This window comes from Leopardus geoffroyi, chromosome A1, assembly GCF_018350155.1.
Source record: "Leopardus geoffroyi isolate Oge1 chromosome A1, O.geoffroyi_Oge1_pat1.0, whole genome shotgun sequence".
Lineage (NCBI taxonomy): Eukaryota > Metazoa > Chordata > Mammalia > Carnivora > Felidae > Leopardus > Leopardus geoffroyi.
In genome coordinates, this window is record NC_059326.1 from 178,693,943 (window position 1) to 178,710,598 (window position 16,656).

General features: G+C 48.9%; 2 protein-coding genes across 4 annotated transcripts in view; one reads left to right on the top strand and one right to left on the bottom strand.

Moving 5' to 3' along the window:
* Nucleotides 1-16,656, bottom strand: part of KCNIP1 (potassium voltage-gated channel interacting protein 1) — a 346,034-nt gene that overhangs the window by 312,266 nt on the left and 17,112 nt on the right. The gene's annotated exons all lie outside the window — the stretch shown is intronic.
* Nucleotides 96-9,926, top strand: KCNMB1 (potassium calcium-activated channel subfamily M regulatory beta subunit 1). 3 transcript variants are annotated; one of them, XM_045501898.1, is made up of 4 exons: nt 96-254; nt 2,623-2,780; nt 4,188-4,359; nt 9,321-9,926. In XM_045501898.1, exons 2-4 carry the CDS (start codon nt 2,647-2,649, stop codon nt 9,588-9,590), a joined length of 576 nt encoding a protein of 191 aa, XP_045357854.1. In that variant the 5' UTR covers nt 96-254; nt 2,623-2,646; the 3' UTR covers nt 9,591-9,926. The 3 variants fall into 3 exon arrangements, with proteins under 3 accessions (XP_045357854.1, XP_045357845.1, XP_045357865.1); XM_045501889.1 differs by lacking the exon at nt 96-254 and adding an exon at nt 337-476; XM_045501909.1 differs by lacking the exon at nt 96-254 and having other exon boundaries at nt 2,676-2,780; nt 4,149-4,359.

Consider the following 16,656-nt stretch of genomic DNA (forward strand, 5'->3'; position numbering starts at 1 on the left):
GGCTGATAAGCCCAACCCTTTGGAGCTCTAACTCCTCCTCCTTCCCTCATGTCAACAAAAGGAAAATCATTTCCCGTTCCTGACTTCTGTGCCAGACCAGAGAGACTGAGTGATGAAGAAATGTCTCTAAATGCACCGGGATGGTCTTTCCTGGCTTCTCAGTTTTGCTGTCTTTTGTTGTTCAAAATCTGTTTTCTACAGACCCTGGAAATTGCAGGTGTGGGGGCCTGGTAACGGCTGCTGTTGTCTCCTGGGTTGGTACCTACTCTCTTGAGTTTGTGTCCCGGGGCTGTGTGCTCAGACTTGACCATGTTTGGGCATGGAGGCTTGTCCCAGATGGGGACCAAAGCCCGCTTTCTCAGAGATGGGCTGGGAGCCCAAGCTTCTCGCTGCAGCTCAGGAAGCCTCTTTTGGGGTGGGGGCAGGGGCCAGGCAAGAAGTGTCTGCCTGCTGAAGACTCCAGGGCACGGGAGACTGTGAGTAGTGCGTCCAGAGCCCTTGGGGAGTGGTTTCTCCAACGATTGACGACTGACCGGGGGTTAGTGGGGAGATCGTGGGGGAGGGAGGCTGGCTGCGGAACTTCCTTCCTTAAGGGAGGTCCATCAGGATTCTGGGCTCCAGAGGGGCTGACAGTGGTGTCAGCAGAGAGACGAGAATTGCTGGTGTCTGGGCCCATGGTCTGGTGGCCTACTGGGGGATCACTCCATGGCTGGATCACTCTAGTAGCTCAGTGTCCTAGCACTCAGGTCCCAGCTCCCAGAGCACCAGAGGGTAGCCCCCCAGAGAGCAGGGCCGGTCCTGGCATTTGTCCCCGGGGGAGGAGTGGGACAAAAAATAGGCTCAGCAAGAGCACTGGGGGCTTCTGCTCCAAACCTTCAGGATTCCCTTTGTTATACTAGTAACTAATGTTTAGTGACAGCCTGCATCGGGCCAGACCCTGTGATCAGTATGTGATATTTGGCATGTGACTTGATCTTTGTCAGAACTCTCTGAAGCAAGTACTATTATTCTTGTTTTATAGTCGTATGGTTGCTAAGTGGCAAAGTCAGGATTTGATCCCGGATCTGCTGACCTCAGAGTCCTCCCTGCCCCACCCCCCACCAAACCCTTAAACACCATACTCTACAATCTGTCTTTAAGGAAGAGAATGTCAACCAAAATACCAGGTCTAGAGGACCCTCCAAAATCCTACCTTCTCCTTCATTCTCCATCTTTCTGAAATTCACCCCATACTTTGAGTGACTTTTCCAAATGAAAGATATATCCAAAAAGTCCAGATATTTAGCAACTCTCAAAAGTGAGAAATTCTTCTTGGAGTCTAACTGAAATCCCTCCTCTTATAGCGGCAATCCATTTCTTCCTATCCAGGCCTCAGGGGATATCAGCAGTTCCTACTCTTCTTCCTGTCTGAAGGCCCTCCCTGTGGTTGTTAAACCCCATCCATACCGATAACCATATCCATATCCATATCCTCACCCCATTCTTTTGTCCTGCGTGGTTTTATCACCACTCTGCAAACCTACTCTCTCAGTGTAGGTAAACAGTTTCACCAGAGCATTACAGACAGGTGAGACCTGAATAGACAGCAGGTTCCAAACTTCTCTGTTATGGGGGGAGCCCCTCCCCTCCCCTCTCCTTCCCTCCCCTCCCCTCCCCTGTCCTCTCTCCTCTCCTCTCCTCTCCTCTCCTCTCCTCTCCTCTCCTCCTGAGTTCCCAGACCTGGTCACCCAACACCCCTGCCTTCCCAGTGTCAGGAGTGCCCAGGGGCTGGGAGGACACAAGAAGGCATGCAGCAGAGGAGGCAGTGCCCCTGGGAGGACTGAGTAGCCTGGAAGGTAGGGGACTCACCAATGGCAGCTTCTGGAGTTCACCCCCACTCTCCAGTAAAGAGCCCGTTGTGTTCGGGGTACTCAGCCTACCCGGTTGCCTGCTGGGGGCCCTGCTGCCCCTACTCTGCTTGATGCCCCCCGCCCGGCCAACCTTGCCTGGGGATTGTTTGGTAAACTGTGAAGTGTCCTAGGAGAAAGTGCTTGGGTGTTCCACACCTGCTGCCTACTGTTTTCCGTTTATGTCACTGCATTACTTTTGTATTGCTGCCATAACAATTACTACATACTTGGTGGCCCCAAACAACAGAAATCTCCTCTCACATAGTTCTGGAAGCCAGAAGTCCAAAGTCTCCTCTGGCTTCTTACCTTCTCCTCTTGTCAAAGGACCCTTGTGATTACATTTAGGGTCTGCATGGATAATCCAGGATAATCTCCCCATCTCAGCATCCCTAAAGTCTTTGCCATGTAAAGTACCAGTCGCAGATTCCAGGGCTGAGAATATGGACCTCCTCTTAGGAGCCAATAGTGAGCCTATCATACATGCGACCTCGGACAAGTCACTCTACCTCTCTGGGCCCCGGATCCTTCAACGGTGGAAAGGGGATGATACTTGCCTCTCAGAGCTGATGGGAGGCTTCCATTGGGGTCAAAAAAGCCCTCTGAAGTTGCAACACTCCACATAAAACTAGAGGTGGTGTTGATCTTTGAGTACCCTCCCCGCTTACCTGTCCCCCTTGTGGGGATTACCTGCTGCCTGTGCTCATCCCGTGTCTGTTTGCCTCTGTGGCTCCAGAAATGACCGCTGCCTGCAGTGGACATGGGGAAGAAGCTGGTGATGGCCCAGAAGCGGGGAGAGACTCGAGCCCTTTGCCTGGGTGTGGCCATGGTGGTGTGTGCTGTCATTGCCTACTATATCCTGGGCACGACCATGCTGCCCCTCTACCAGAAAAGGTACTGCACTCTGCTGGCTGACCCACCCTCCAGCCATTCTCCCAAGGGTCTGTTCTGCCAGGAACCCCAGCCTCTTCCTACCCCTCCCCTTGACTTCACATCAGGCAGGAAGGTCTGGACAATCCTCAGTCTTAGGGTTCACGGTTCAAGTGCAGGGAGGGTAGGCCTGACTGGACCCTGCTCATCCGGGGTTCTGGGACCTGGGGGTGGCAGACATAGGAGGCCCTTCTCACAAGAAACGGTGAAGGATCAGAGCAAATGCTCCAGCGTGAGTTTCCCCCCGGAGAAATCAGAGTTCTAGATTTTCATAGCTCATTTGCACAGTTTGACTCCCCTTCGGAAACCTCCTAGTCAGGTGGGCGTCTAGCCTCCTGTTGAATACCTCAAGTGACAGGGAGCTCAGTACTTCATTCTACATACCATTTCATTTTGGGGCTTTTCTGGGTAGGAAATGTCACACTGAGCCAAAGCCTGCTCCCCTGGAGCTCTGTTCTGGAATCTCACAGATGTTCCATGCCCTTGCTCCCTGACATGTCAACCACTCGAGCTTTTAAAGGAAAAGGTGTGAAGTTCCTGATCCATTCTCTCCACTTGTGTTTTGAGGATAAGTCTCAGACCCTTGCCTCTGGACATTTCCAGCTGCTGATAGTCCCTCCATCTGGCAATGTGTGTCTTGCCTGATAAATGGGAGATGAGTCACAGTTGATCCCCTGATGGGTTGATGAGCCTGTTAGCCTCTCCTGGGCCTGCTTCCTCCCCATGTTTTATAACCCTGGAGCGATTCCAGGTTGGAATCTTACCCGAGAGAGGCATTGTACAGGACTGCTGTGTGCCTATGATACGTTATCTCCAGGTTGACCGCCATCCCCACCAACCTCCCTACCCTGGCACAAATCAAGTCCCTTCTACATCCACTCATTTTAGGGGAAAAGGCACAGGTCCGGTGTGACCTCAGAAAAGTCATTTGACTTTTCTGAGCCCTTCTTCCCACTGCCTGCAAGATGAGGATGGTGTGGCTAAGGGCTAAGGGGTCTCAGGTCTGGCCGCTCACCGGAATCAAGGCGGGGGCTTTAAAAAACATACCAGGGCCTGGGCCCCGCCCACCTTAGGAATTCTGATTCCCTTGTTCTGGGGCATGGCTTGGACTTGGAAATCTTTTCAAAAGCTCCCCAGGGCTTTGGGTCAGCAGCCCAGGGGAGAATCATTTATCTAGATGATCTCTAAGAGGCTTAAAAGCATTGATATTCTGATTCTATGGTTCTTGTGAGTGGGGTCACACTCCTTTAGTGCTAGATGATTATGGCAAGATGAAAGTCCCAGGCCTAGTCTCTCCAAAGGGGTTTAAACCTGGTGCTCTGTGCCATCCAGGTTCTGAGATATGTATGTATGTGCACATGGTCTCCCTAGCGTGTGGACCCAGGAATCCACGTGCCACCTGATTGAGACCAACATCAGGGACCAAGAGGAGCTGGAGGGCAAAAAGGTGCCCCAGTACCCATGCCTGTGGGTCAATGTGTCAGCTGTGGGCCGGTGGGCTGTGCTGTACCACACGGAGGACACTCGTGACCAGAACCAGCAGGTACTGACTGGGGGGGGGGGGGAGGGAGGGGATGGGCACATATCCCCCCTTGCCCCTGGCAGGTTCATGGGCCTCTTCCTAACTGGATCCACATCTCCACTCTAGAGCATGGAGCCTGAGCCTATGTGATGAGGGTCCACAGCTGATATGAGGTCCAGACAGACTTAGCTCTTCTGGGTTGGAGTTAGACAGACCTGGGTTGGAATCCCCACTCTGCCACTAAGTGCTGTATGACTTGGGGCAGGCAGTGAGCCCCTCTAAGCTCAGCTGCCACCTTTGCTGGAGTGCTGTTAATGAAGACAGAGGCTGCATAGTGTGCTGAGTTCAATGTTGGGTGGATAGCTGGCACTTGTATAAGGTGAGTGAAATGAGAGACCAGACCCAGAGCTGACCCCATGGGAGGGAACTCCTGAGATCCCCTTCTCTTCCCCCAGGAAAGCAGAGGCTGGAGAAATCTCCAGAAACCAGCACTTGGGAGATTTTTCCCATCACTACCTCCTGCACCCCCAACCCGCCATCCTAGTCTTTCCTATAGAAAATACAAGTTGGCCTTATCCATTCACTCATTCATTCAATAGTCACTAAGCACTTCCTGTGGCAGGAGCTTTGGACTCAGGAGGAGAAAGCTTACATGGGAAATAATATCTAATGGGGAGGGATCAGTGCCATAGAGAGAAAAAGAGAAAATTATGGGTTCAAGGGCAGGAGTGACTTTTTCTAGCCAACAGTGAGGTGAGGGTGTCAGGAAAGTATTTGTGTTAGGCTTTAAAAATCAGCAGGGGTGAGATACACAGAAACATGGAAGGCAGCATGCATGGCAAATGGAGGGCATAGAATAGAAGGTACTGGAAGGCGTGCTGCAGAAACCAACGCAGAGCTCAGTGGGACAGGAAGATGTTGCAGAGATGGGCTCCACATGACCCACCTACGGAATCAGAAAGTCTTTTGTTTGTGAAAGGTTTTTATATGTTTTTTGAGAGAAGAAAAACTTTAGTGAAAACACTACAAGTTATGGATAATAATTAGTTCCTATATTTAAAAAAAAACATTATAGAAAACACTTTACTGATTTTTTTTTTTTTTTTGATAAAAAGATCGTCTTTAAGGATATCCGGGTGAAACAGCGAACACAACACAGTAGGAAAGGAGAAGTAAGTGTTGAATTCCAGTGCAAGACACAACACAGCACCATTAGCAAAGTGGGTAGAAGAAGCTATCCTACAACGCATGGACTTAGACTTTTATATCCAGTGGAGACTTTTTTCAAGCTTTAGAAGTCCAGCGTAAGGAAGCGAATTGGGGGAAGGGCTAAGCTTATTTACCATCACCATTTTACCAAAAAACACAATGATTCAACCTCATGAGAAATAGAGGTTGGTCTGCCTGAATAGCAAATAGAGCAAATGCCAAGGCGGTCCGATCGCTCTGATTCCATTGGGACAGGTAGAGACCTGTCTCATCAACCTGGGTCCAGGACAGGTCAAGTTCCTTTGCATTTGTACCAGAAAGCCGGAGCTTTATCTGGAACAAGTTCACTCCAAATAATGCTCCATGGTGCTGATTTTAGCAGGAGGTGGGGTCATAAATGCCTACCATTTCCTAGGGGAAGGCTCTACTGGTTACCGGGAACTTAAATCCAAGTAGACCATAAAGAAGGGAAATGCTAATGATATTCTGGCACAGTACAAGCTGTGTGCCTGTCATCTCTGCCAAGGACTATGCAAGTATGGAATTGAAATGTGATCAGGCAATCTGGCACTGGTCAACTCTGGCCATGCATTGGAACCACCTGGGGACTTAACAAAACTGGGTTCCTACACCAGACCAACTGATGCAGAATTTTAGGGCTCTCCAGGTGATTCTAAGGCTTAGAATTACCTCTGCGAGCAAACAGGAGTCTTTAAAGGGTCTGTGGTCCTGGGAGCATGATCAGAGTGGTACAGAGGAGTGTGAAGTTCAACAACTGGGCAGAGAGCCTGGGGCCATGACAAGCAGCCAGGATGGAGGTAGGGCCTGCAGTAAGGATGGATGCTGACAGTGAGAGTTTGGTAGCTGCTGGGATGGGATGGGAAGGGCAGAGTGTTGATGGTGCACAGTGGGATTACTGACAGTGTCGGGGGGTCATAGAGAAATGGGTCTGGACAGTGCCAGGTGACCAGACCTGTTTTGTCAGCACTAACATGACTCAGCCCCACCAGATGGGGATAGAGCCCCTACGTCCTCCTGAATCAGCACCTACCTGACTCCTGCTTCTTCTTTGGCATTCAGTGGCTGCTGATATATCCCAAGGAGCAAGAAGCAAATTCCCAAAGACAACCAGAAGGGATCACTGGTGTGATAGGAATTGCGAGCAGGCCGGCTTGCAGGCTGCCTGCCTGACTCTGAGGTTGCCGGTTCAGAGGAGCAAGGGGCCAGATCTGCCCCTGTAGTGAGCTGTCTGCATGCAGCATGTGAGACATGTGAGAGCCTGTGGGCATGCTCTGCCTGCACCTGTAAGGACAGTGCAGGCTGGTAGCCACAGACTCTTCTGTCTTCTTTCTCCTAGCACCCAGGCATCACCAGGAGAGGTGCTAAACAGGCTGCTGCTCTGGTGGGACAGTGGATGCGCCCTTTGTGGTTTTGTCAAGCAGCTGGGTTGGTGCGCCAGCTACCCCATCAAACTTTCATTCAGCTCTGGAGTACAGGGAGCCAGTGCTCTGGGCCAGCTGGGCGTGCTCCGGATTCACATGTGAAAGGCCAGTCAAGGCTACCGCCCCCCAGCCTCACTCTGAGGAAGGAGGCTACTGGTCAGCTACTGGTTCTCCCATGAGCCTTAGTGCAGGAGATTCTAAGCCCCTTCCCATGCTCTGTGCTGAGAATGTGTTGTCACAGGACCTGGGGAAAGGTTGGACCATTTCAGATCCTTCATATAACTCAGAGGTAGCTGGATCCCGGACAGGGGACAGAGGATGCAGATAGACCCCAGGCCTCTGAGGTCGGTCCTGCAAAGTGAACTCCTGTCCAGTGTCTTGTCAAAAAGTCCCACCAAAGGATCCAGCATGACCACGTGCTGGCAAAAGACACAGAGGGGCCCAGGATGGGCACAAGCCCTCACCTGAGAGCTTATCCACCAGTCCCTCTTTAAGAATGGAAAGAAAGAGCTGTTGTTGCAATTTCATAGTTAAGTCACAGTATTTTTGTTATTACTTTTGATACCATCTTCCATTTACTAAGCACTTAGCATGTGCTGGGCTCTGTGCTAGGGGCTTTACATGTATCATCTCTTCTAATGTCCTCACAAACCCATTTTGCAAGACTCAGAGAGGTTGTACAATTTGGAACTGGTGGCTGAATCCAGGTCTGTCTGGTTCCACAGCCACACCATTGCTCAGTGGGGTAGGTTACCAAGGTCATAGTGAGAGGTGCTGGGGAGACAGGCTAGGTCCTCTCAGCTCAGAATTCTGAATTCACCTGCTATGGGACCCTGCAGTGCCCAACAACTTAGACTGGCAGATTCCCTGGAGGCAGTGTTTCCCAGCCTTAGTTGCTCCCTGGCTCGCTGGAAACCTACTTGGGTGGCAGTTCCCCCACATCCCAGGCTGTCAGAACGTAAATGCAACCATCCTCTTTACTGCTGGGTGAGTGCTGTGTGGGCCAGCAGCTTTGGGGACGGGGTCTCATTCACATCCAGGAAGTGACCAAGGCCTGGGGAGAGGCTGGCTCAACAGTACACATGTTGATCTTGGACATGATTATACTAGGCCAGTGGTCTCAGACCACTGTAGGAAGGGATCACTTGTTTTCTGGACCCTGCCCTCAGTAATTCAGAGTGAGCGGGAAGCTGTGCTGTGGCCAGGTGGTCTGCTGCAGATTCTGTGACGGGGGGACCACCTTTGCAGATTATCTCCCAGAGCCTCACATACACAACATTCAGACCTCCCGGCACAGAATGGAGACCCTGCTTTTATCTCCGTACAGAACGGAGATAAAAGCAGGGTCTCCATTCTGTGCCTCCTCTGCAGAACTTTCCAGATGGACCTCACCTGACCAGGCCAGAGGCTCCTAACAACCAGTGTCAGAATTAAGTGTGTGCCATGCTTTGCCTGCACAAGCTCTTTCAAATGTAATGTCTTTTTCCTTTGAATCCCAGTATCAAATTCTGGCTTGCCAATATCTTTTTTTTGGCTCACAAAGGGCTAGAACCACGGAGGGTTTTTGATTCAAATTTTTGCCAATGTTTTAAAACTGCGGGAGTTCACATTAAAATTTGGGGTTCTGGCTTTTCTTGAAATTTTGGCTACAACAGGCCTGGCTACAACAGGTCTTCTGGATCACATGGCATGCATCGTCCGGATGTCATGAGGACTGCCAGTCTGGAAGCTTCTGGCTCTCTTCATTTCATCAGCCCCCCCCTCCCCCCTGACAATTGTCCCTGGCACCAGGGGAAGTGTCAGGTGGCACCCGTCATCTCTTCCCTCCCCCACTTCACATGTGGATGCTGCAGTGTGAGCCCCGTGGGCGACTGAGCGTATGACCTCTGCCCTGGATCCAAATGCAGAGCCTACTTGGTCTGTGTCACTCATTGGCCAGTTAAGTTTGAAGCCCGTCTTTAATAATATCCTTTGAAGGAGATATTGCTATTAACCCATTTAAGAGATAAGATGTCAAGGTTGAGAAAGGCGAGCAATTTGCCTAAGGTTCTACAGCCAGTGAAGCCAGAACTAGGACTCCAGCTGGGCCCCCCCTCCAGGTGTGGGCATGTACCCTGAGCAGCTCCTGGGCCACTGTCCTCACAAATGACACTGTGAAGGTGCCCTCTGGAACCAAGCAGTGCACAGCCTTCCAAGCTTCAACCAGTCCCAACTCCCAGCCGGGGGCCCAACGCCAAAGCCAACACTTTCCCTTACTTCATGCCAGCCCCTCATCTTGCCCAAAGCGACGGGGATTTCCGACTTCATGGGTGCTCTTGCTTCCCCTCACAGTGCTCCTACATCCCACGCAGCCTGGAAAACTACCAGGTGGCCCGGGCCGATGTGGAGAAGGTCAGAACGAACTTCCACGAGCATCGGATTTTCTACTGCTTCTCAACGACTCGGGAGAATGAGACCACTGTCCTGTACCGGCGCCTCTATGGACCCCAGACCCTGCTCTTCTCTCTCTTCTGGCCCACCTTCCTGCTGACCGGTGGCCTCCTCATTATCGCCATGGTGAAGATCAACCAGTCCCTTTCCATCCTGGCGGCTCAGAAGTAGACCTATCCATGCCACAGCATGCTCGGCCGGAGGGGACTGGGTGGGCCCCCAGGCCTCTCCATACTCATGTATCCATGTCTCCTCCCCCTGCCTTCTCACTATTAGGGCTCTTATCCATCCCACCTTCCGCTACGTGGGTGGGCCTTGGGAAATCCCTTTGTTAACTCATTCCTGATACGATGGGATACGGAATGTGCAACAGCCCCCTGGTGCTTCAGAGAGCTCCAGGCCAGCTGGTAACAGCTTCCCATCGCCTGTCCCCACTCAACTGGCTCAAACCCACTTTCTACTGTGCCGCGGACCCCGCCCCACAGACAACAATGATGCTTATCTCTGTGCCTGTGTTTTCTCGGTTGGCTCAAAGGCCCACCTTTGCCGTCCCTGGCAAACCTCAGTTCCTTCTTCGAATTCCATAATGAAAACAACAGCAGGTCCCATGTATACAGAACATTTAGAATATTGCTTTTAGGACACTCAGTGCTATATGCATTTTTATTCCAAAATTAACAAATATAGGCACAAACTTCTGGTTCTATAATACTTAAGTCATGGGGATGTCATGTACAGCATGGTGACTATAGTTAACAATTCTGCGTACATATTGGAAAGTTGCTAAGAGAGTAAATCTTAAAAGTGCTCATCACAAGAAAACAAATTTGTAGCTATGTATGGTGACAGATGTTAACCAGATTTAGTGCGGTGATCATTTTGCAATATACGCAATATTATGTTGTACACCTGAAACGGATGTAATGTTATATGTCAATTATACCTCAATAAAATATACATATATACATCAAGAGGCTATAAGGAAATATACTAAAATACATCAAAATATTAACAGAGGGATTGGGATGGTGGTTAATTTTCATTTTCTTCCTCATCCCTCTTTTTATTTTTCATACTTTTCTAAGTTTTCAGCAGTAGGAAGGTGTGGTTTCATTGGTTTTGTTTTTAATGAGAAAAGCAACGGTAGGTATCATTTTAAGAAGATTTGGAAGGGTGAGCCTCACGTCCCCAAACAGGTGGAAGTAGGCTGGGGAACGGTTGGGCTCCAATAAGAGGCAGGCTTTTGAGAACATAATTTTAAGAGCCCTCTATGGAAGGAAGGTAACCACATAGATGGGGATGCATAATTTACAATGCAGGTAAGTATAAGGCACTGGCCCTGCAAGGAAAGCCTGTCTCACACATGAAAAGGGCATAAGTGGAGGGTGCCATCGTCTCTACTGTTACTACTCCAAGAAGTTTCCCTAGAGCACTGGTTCTCAAAGTACAGTCCCTGGTCCAGCGACATCAGCATTCTGGGGAGCCTTGGGAGAAATGCACGTTCTCAGGCCCCGGCTCCAGCCCAAGGGAGTGTGGTGGAGTGGGGTGGGGTGGCGGATGGAGGAGGGGGACAACATTCTGTATGTTAACAATGGCTGCAGGGGCTTCTGTGGTACCCCCAAGCGTGAGAACCACTGGGGTAGGGAACCAGTGCCCTGTCACCGGGCTTTTCGGAATGGATGCATGACTGTTTGACAGTGCAGTTCCTGAGCTGGATGTGAAGTTAGGCTGGCATCTCTGAAGTTCCTTCTGGAGCTGTGATTCTAGACACAGCCCCAGGGTATAAATCTTGTCTCTGCCTCTGCCAGATTTCATCTCTCAGATTCACAGTTGTTTCATCTTGAAAAAGTGACTCCTCCTTTTGGGTGGTTGGGAGGGCTGAATGAAGGTTTGGCACATGGTAGGTGGCCAGAACGGAAGCAATTATTAATTACCATAATAAGAAATAAATACTCAGAAGCTCCCAGAAGCAATTATACCAAAGATAATGTTAGCTAGCATTTATTGGTGCTTATGTATTACATGCTGGGCACTGTGCTAAGCAGTTTGCCTTGTAGAAATTCAGCAAGGTACTACTCAGCCTACCTCAGAGAGGAGAGAACAGCACAGGACAGTGGTTAAGTATGTGAACTTGTGATGTGGACTGCCTGGCTTCAAATACCCAACCCTGCCATTCACTAGCTGGGTGACCTTGGACAAATACCTCAATTTTCTCATTTGCAAAATAGGCACTAATAGTATCTCCCTTTTAGGATTGTTGGTATTAAATTAGGTATTCTACAAGCTTCCTAGACTAGTGACTGGCATATGGCAAGTGCTCTATAAGATACTATGAAAAACTGAAGCTCGAAGATGTCATTGGCCAAGGTCATTCATATAGCAGGTGAGGAGCTAGGAATCAAGCCCTGGGCTGTGTGTGTCATTCCAGAGCGGACTGTCAACCACAGTACTTGAGCAGACGCAGCTGAAAGGCTGAGGGCCCCAGTCCCCCAAAGCCCCAGGGACCAGGTAAAGACTAGTGCTACGTCCCTGGAACCCAATGGTGCTCTCATACAAGTCAGGGATGTGAGGGGAGAGCATCTGTAATCTGCATGAACATCTCTTACTTCTAACCAGAGAGCCCTGATATACCCCATACCCTCCAGGTTCTTATCTGGGGACATTCCTTCCAAGGGGACTGCACCATTCCCCAGAGGTTCTCCCTTCTGGGGTCAGGGAAGTCTCAAGTCCTCCGAGTCTTTTAAGAAAGCCTCAGAGGTGACATTGTACTATGGTAATGGTACTAATGGTAAGACATTACCATTGGAGGAAATTAGACAAAGCATACAATGGGATCTCTCTGTATTATATCTTCTAGTGGTATGGGAATCTGCAAGTATCTCAAAAATTTAAGTTTGACATAAATAATAATAAGAAAAAGTCCCCACCATAAGTCTCGCTTAAAGGGACTCCTTCACACATGGTTTTCATGCATCTGCATTTGGAGCTAAGATACATAGAAACTCAAACAGCCCCTGCGAGGGGAAAGGCCATGTACCTCTAGAAAAATGCCCAGCCCCCAGTGCCCCATGCATCATTAATGGTGACCTTCATGGGGCGCCTGGGTGGCGCAGTCGGTTAAGCGTCCGACTTCAGCCAGGTCACGATCTCGCGGTCCGTGAGTTCGAGCCCCGCGTCGGGCTCTGGGCTGATGGCTCAGAGCCTGGAGCCTGTTTCCGATTCTGTGTCTCCCTCTCTCTCTGCCCCTCCCCCGTTCATGCTCTGTCTCTCTCTGTCCCAAAAATAAATAAACGTTGAAAAAAAAAAAATTTAATGGTGACCTTCATTGGCTCGGGACACATGCCCTCCTCCTGTTGATAAGACTGGATTATATCTGCCTGCTGCTCACAGAACTCCATGTACAGGATGAGTGTGACATAGTGGGCATTTGAGCATGATAAGTTAGACACTGAGGAAAAATGTTTTTTGGGATAATAGCTGCCTAGGAGCAGAAAGCCCTCATCAGTTCTTAATAAATCACTGCTAATGAGCATCTTGTGTTTCCACTGTTTTTTGCTTTTCATCTCACGGGCCAGTGACTCACACCGGGAGAGGTGCACCTGGCTTGCTCCCCTATGCCCCTCCCCTGGGAATCAGCCCATGTGGTAGGGATCAGAGGCAGGGGATGGGGAGGCCAGAGATCAATCAGACCCACTGCCTGCCTTCAAGGAGCTTTTCCATCCTTGCCAGTCTTCCCCACCATTACCAAGGTCTTCCTTTTTCACAGTGAAGAAAAAGGAAGGAACCTAACTTACGCAAATTCAAAACAGTGCAATCTCAAATATTGATAAAATCTTTCTGTGAATTATTGAAATGATTCCAGACCCACTCCATCAACAATGTATCCAGAATTTCTCCTAATTTTAAAGCTCGTTTTTCAAGTGAGTGGATTGTAAACTGCAGTCATTCTATTGCTAATTGACAGTACAGGCTGGTGCGTAAATGTTATCTCCTGTCTTTTGGAGTAGAGTTGCATTTAGGGAATTTTGAATTATATGAAATGTTTGGGAGTATACTGTTTGAACAAAGTGTAACTATCCTGTACCTCACCAGTGGCTGCCTTTTCACATGGAGGGACAAGAGGAAGATCAAAGCAAGATCAGAAAGACAGGGAGAAATTCACCCCAGTGTAGTGTAGTGTTTTTCACAGAGGAGGCTTGCAAGGTCAAAAATGTTCGCAATAATATTAAGATGTTCAGCTGCTTCCTAGATTTCCATGACTCTCCCTTCCCACTCACATAAAACAGATGATCCTCAGCCAACTTCCTTAAAGGATTTGGGAGATGGGGAAGGGATGAATATGGATGCAAAGCCAACAACTTCCAGCTGATGGGTGGACAGAGTTGCGGATTTATCCAAAGGCTGCATCTTCTCCCTCAGTTGCAGTCTTTAATCTCTTATAATCTCCATCACCCCTTACCAAGCTCCCTCTTTCCTGATACACACAAACTAAAAACAGGGCCTTGCTACCTAGCTTTTACATGTATAGCTCATTTAATCCTAGCAATATTCTTTAGTTTACTATTGCTATCTTCACATCCTAAATGAGGCAACCGAGGCACAGAGGAGGAATTTAGCCTATTACAGATCAGAAGTTAGCAAAATGCAGAGCTGGGATTCAAACCTGGACAGTATGGCTTCAGACCTTACTCTCAAAGTTCTGTGATTCCTGCCCTGCAGCCTGTGCTCCTTATAACAAACGGAGAATGCCGAGCAGAGCACAGTCAGTACTGGGAATCTGTTGGATGCTTCCATATACCTTCTCACAGAGCCCAGGCTTTCAGCTGGCTCCCTGAGGTCACATCCCTCAAGGGTGAACAGATGTAGGTTGAGGTCCAAACATATGTGACCAAAAAGGCCCTGCAAATCTTCTGATGTGGGCATTACTGAGACAGACAGGGGCCATGCAGTCAGCTACAATCTGTCTGACTCCACCGCCACCAGCCCGCAGCCCATTAAACACTAGATGGGAACCCAGGGACACTGGGGCTACAACAATCCCATGGCTCACTCTGTTAAAAAGCAGAATGGGGGGCACCAGGGTGGGTCAGTTGGTTAAGCATCTGACTCTTGGTTTCGGCCCAGGTCATGATCTCACAGTTTCATGGGTTCAAGCCCGGCTTCGGGCTCCATGCTGACAGTGCAGAACCCTCTTGGGATTCTCTCCCCCGCACCCCCTCCCTGTCTCTGCATCTCCCCCAACTAGCACAGTCTCTATCTCTCTCAAAAATAAACAAATAAACTTTAAAAAAAGCAGAATGGAAGAGAGGCTGGTCTCACGTGACTCTCTCAAGACCCCACACTTCTCTCAGTGATCCTTGTTTTCTTTCCCAATTGTCCCCAAACCATCGGCTTAATAGTCCACTCAGCCACTCTAGAATTTATCCAGGAGTTGACAGCATGCTTATTTATACAGAGCTTTGGAGTCCTCTCTTGCTATTAGTAATAAAAATCAGGCCATACCAAGAATCATGTGACTCTTCTTGGTATTTAAGTAATTTTTCCTGTGACTCTATTGACAACTCAAGTAGTCATATTCTTAGAAACCTCTTATACATATGTGTCTTTAAACACTGTTTTATACACCCTCCATTGAAATTCCCTGAGCCACAAGCCAGAACTTCATTGATTTGGAGTAGCCAGAGCTTTCTGAGCTCCTGACCTTGTGTGAGCCTCTTCGGCATCTTGGATCATCACTCTCAGTTCTCAGACCTCACTCCTTGTGGGGAAGACAGGAATAAACCCATACAGAGGTGGGTGTTTGGCTCTCCATCAGATTATTTCCCCAAGTAGACTCAGCTATCAGTAATTTGTACTCTTTCTCTTGGGCCACATTCGAAAAGCTTTTTTCTCATTTTTACATTTTTGGGAGGTAAGTTTCAGCTTAGTGTGACCTTCTCCTTATGGCTCTGAATTATGTGTTTTATTTGTCTTTGGAGAGGGAACCTGTAGGGAAGAAAGCTCACAAAAGTGAGAGTTTGAATCTGGATTGCCTGGGACCTTGGGCAGTTCATTGAATCTTGCTGGGTCTCAATGTTCTCAATTGGAAAACAAGCATAACATAGTTTGTTTTATAGATGGCTCGTGATGATTCGGTGCAGTATTGAATGGGGAGCGCTCAGCACTGTCCCCGGCGCAGAGAAAATGCTCCTCAAATGTTCATTCTCTCTTGGAACAAACATGTCTCTTTCCTCTGATTATACAGGTTCTTCTCTGTTTGAGCCCAGAGAGCTTCCTACTGCCCCCTTTCCTTACTAGCAAATTCCCACTTCTCTTTCTTGCGAGTACCACTGAGGACCAACTTGCCTCTCTGTCCCTCTCAACCCATTTCTATCTGTACTCCATCTTAAAAATTTCTGCCACAAACAGACTGCCTGTCTTTACGTTGAACTTTCTTGAATCTACTTGCATAAACTTAGCTCCTGAGGAAAAGTGTTACCTGCACACAGAGGCCACATCCCTGACTGGTTGAACCACTCAATGGCCGATGGGCCAGTGTCCACGAAAGCCTACTTCCTGGGAGTACTATCACCATCGACAACAATAGATCTGGCTGGAATAATCCTCCAAGTGTGAGGCAGGCAAATACTTTGGCCTAGAAATCAGGCTTAATTGGAAACGAAATTGTATTTCCATGCCAACTGCAGGACGCCTATATCCACAGCTAATTTATCAAGGTAATGCCTCATCTCCTGGAAGGCTCCTGGGAGTAGAATGGCTGCATCAGCAAAATTACCAGCTTGTATATGATGAGAAGAACTTTCTTGAAAGCACAACCTGAGCCCTTCAAGTCCCTCATTTGGGGTTTTGTGTACTTCTTGGCTTCCTCCTCTCCTCTGGGCCAGACACTGTGCCAAGACCTGGAGGTACGGATGCCAGTGGGAACCATACTGCTCTCTGGCTGCCCCAGGCCAGAGGCAGGAAGAAAATCATGCTAGCAAAAGATTTCCGAGCCACAGAACTTCCCTTTGTTATCCGAGGGTTGAGTTGCTCAGGGAGGTAGACAGTATCATGGGTCACACCGTCGTTCAAAATCTGATTTCTATATTTAACACTGGTACTAATAGGTCACAATGCTCGAGGGTGTGTCAGACTCTTCACTCAGCCCTTTGCACACACTTATTCCATCCTCCAGGCAATTGTAGGGCATAAATACACTATGATATTTGTTACCCTCATTTTACCGACAAAGAAACCG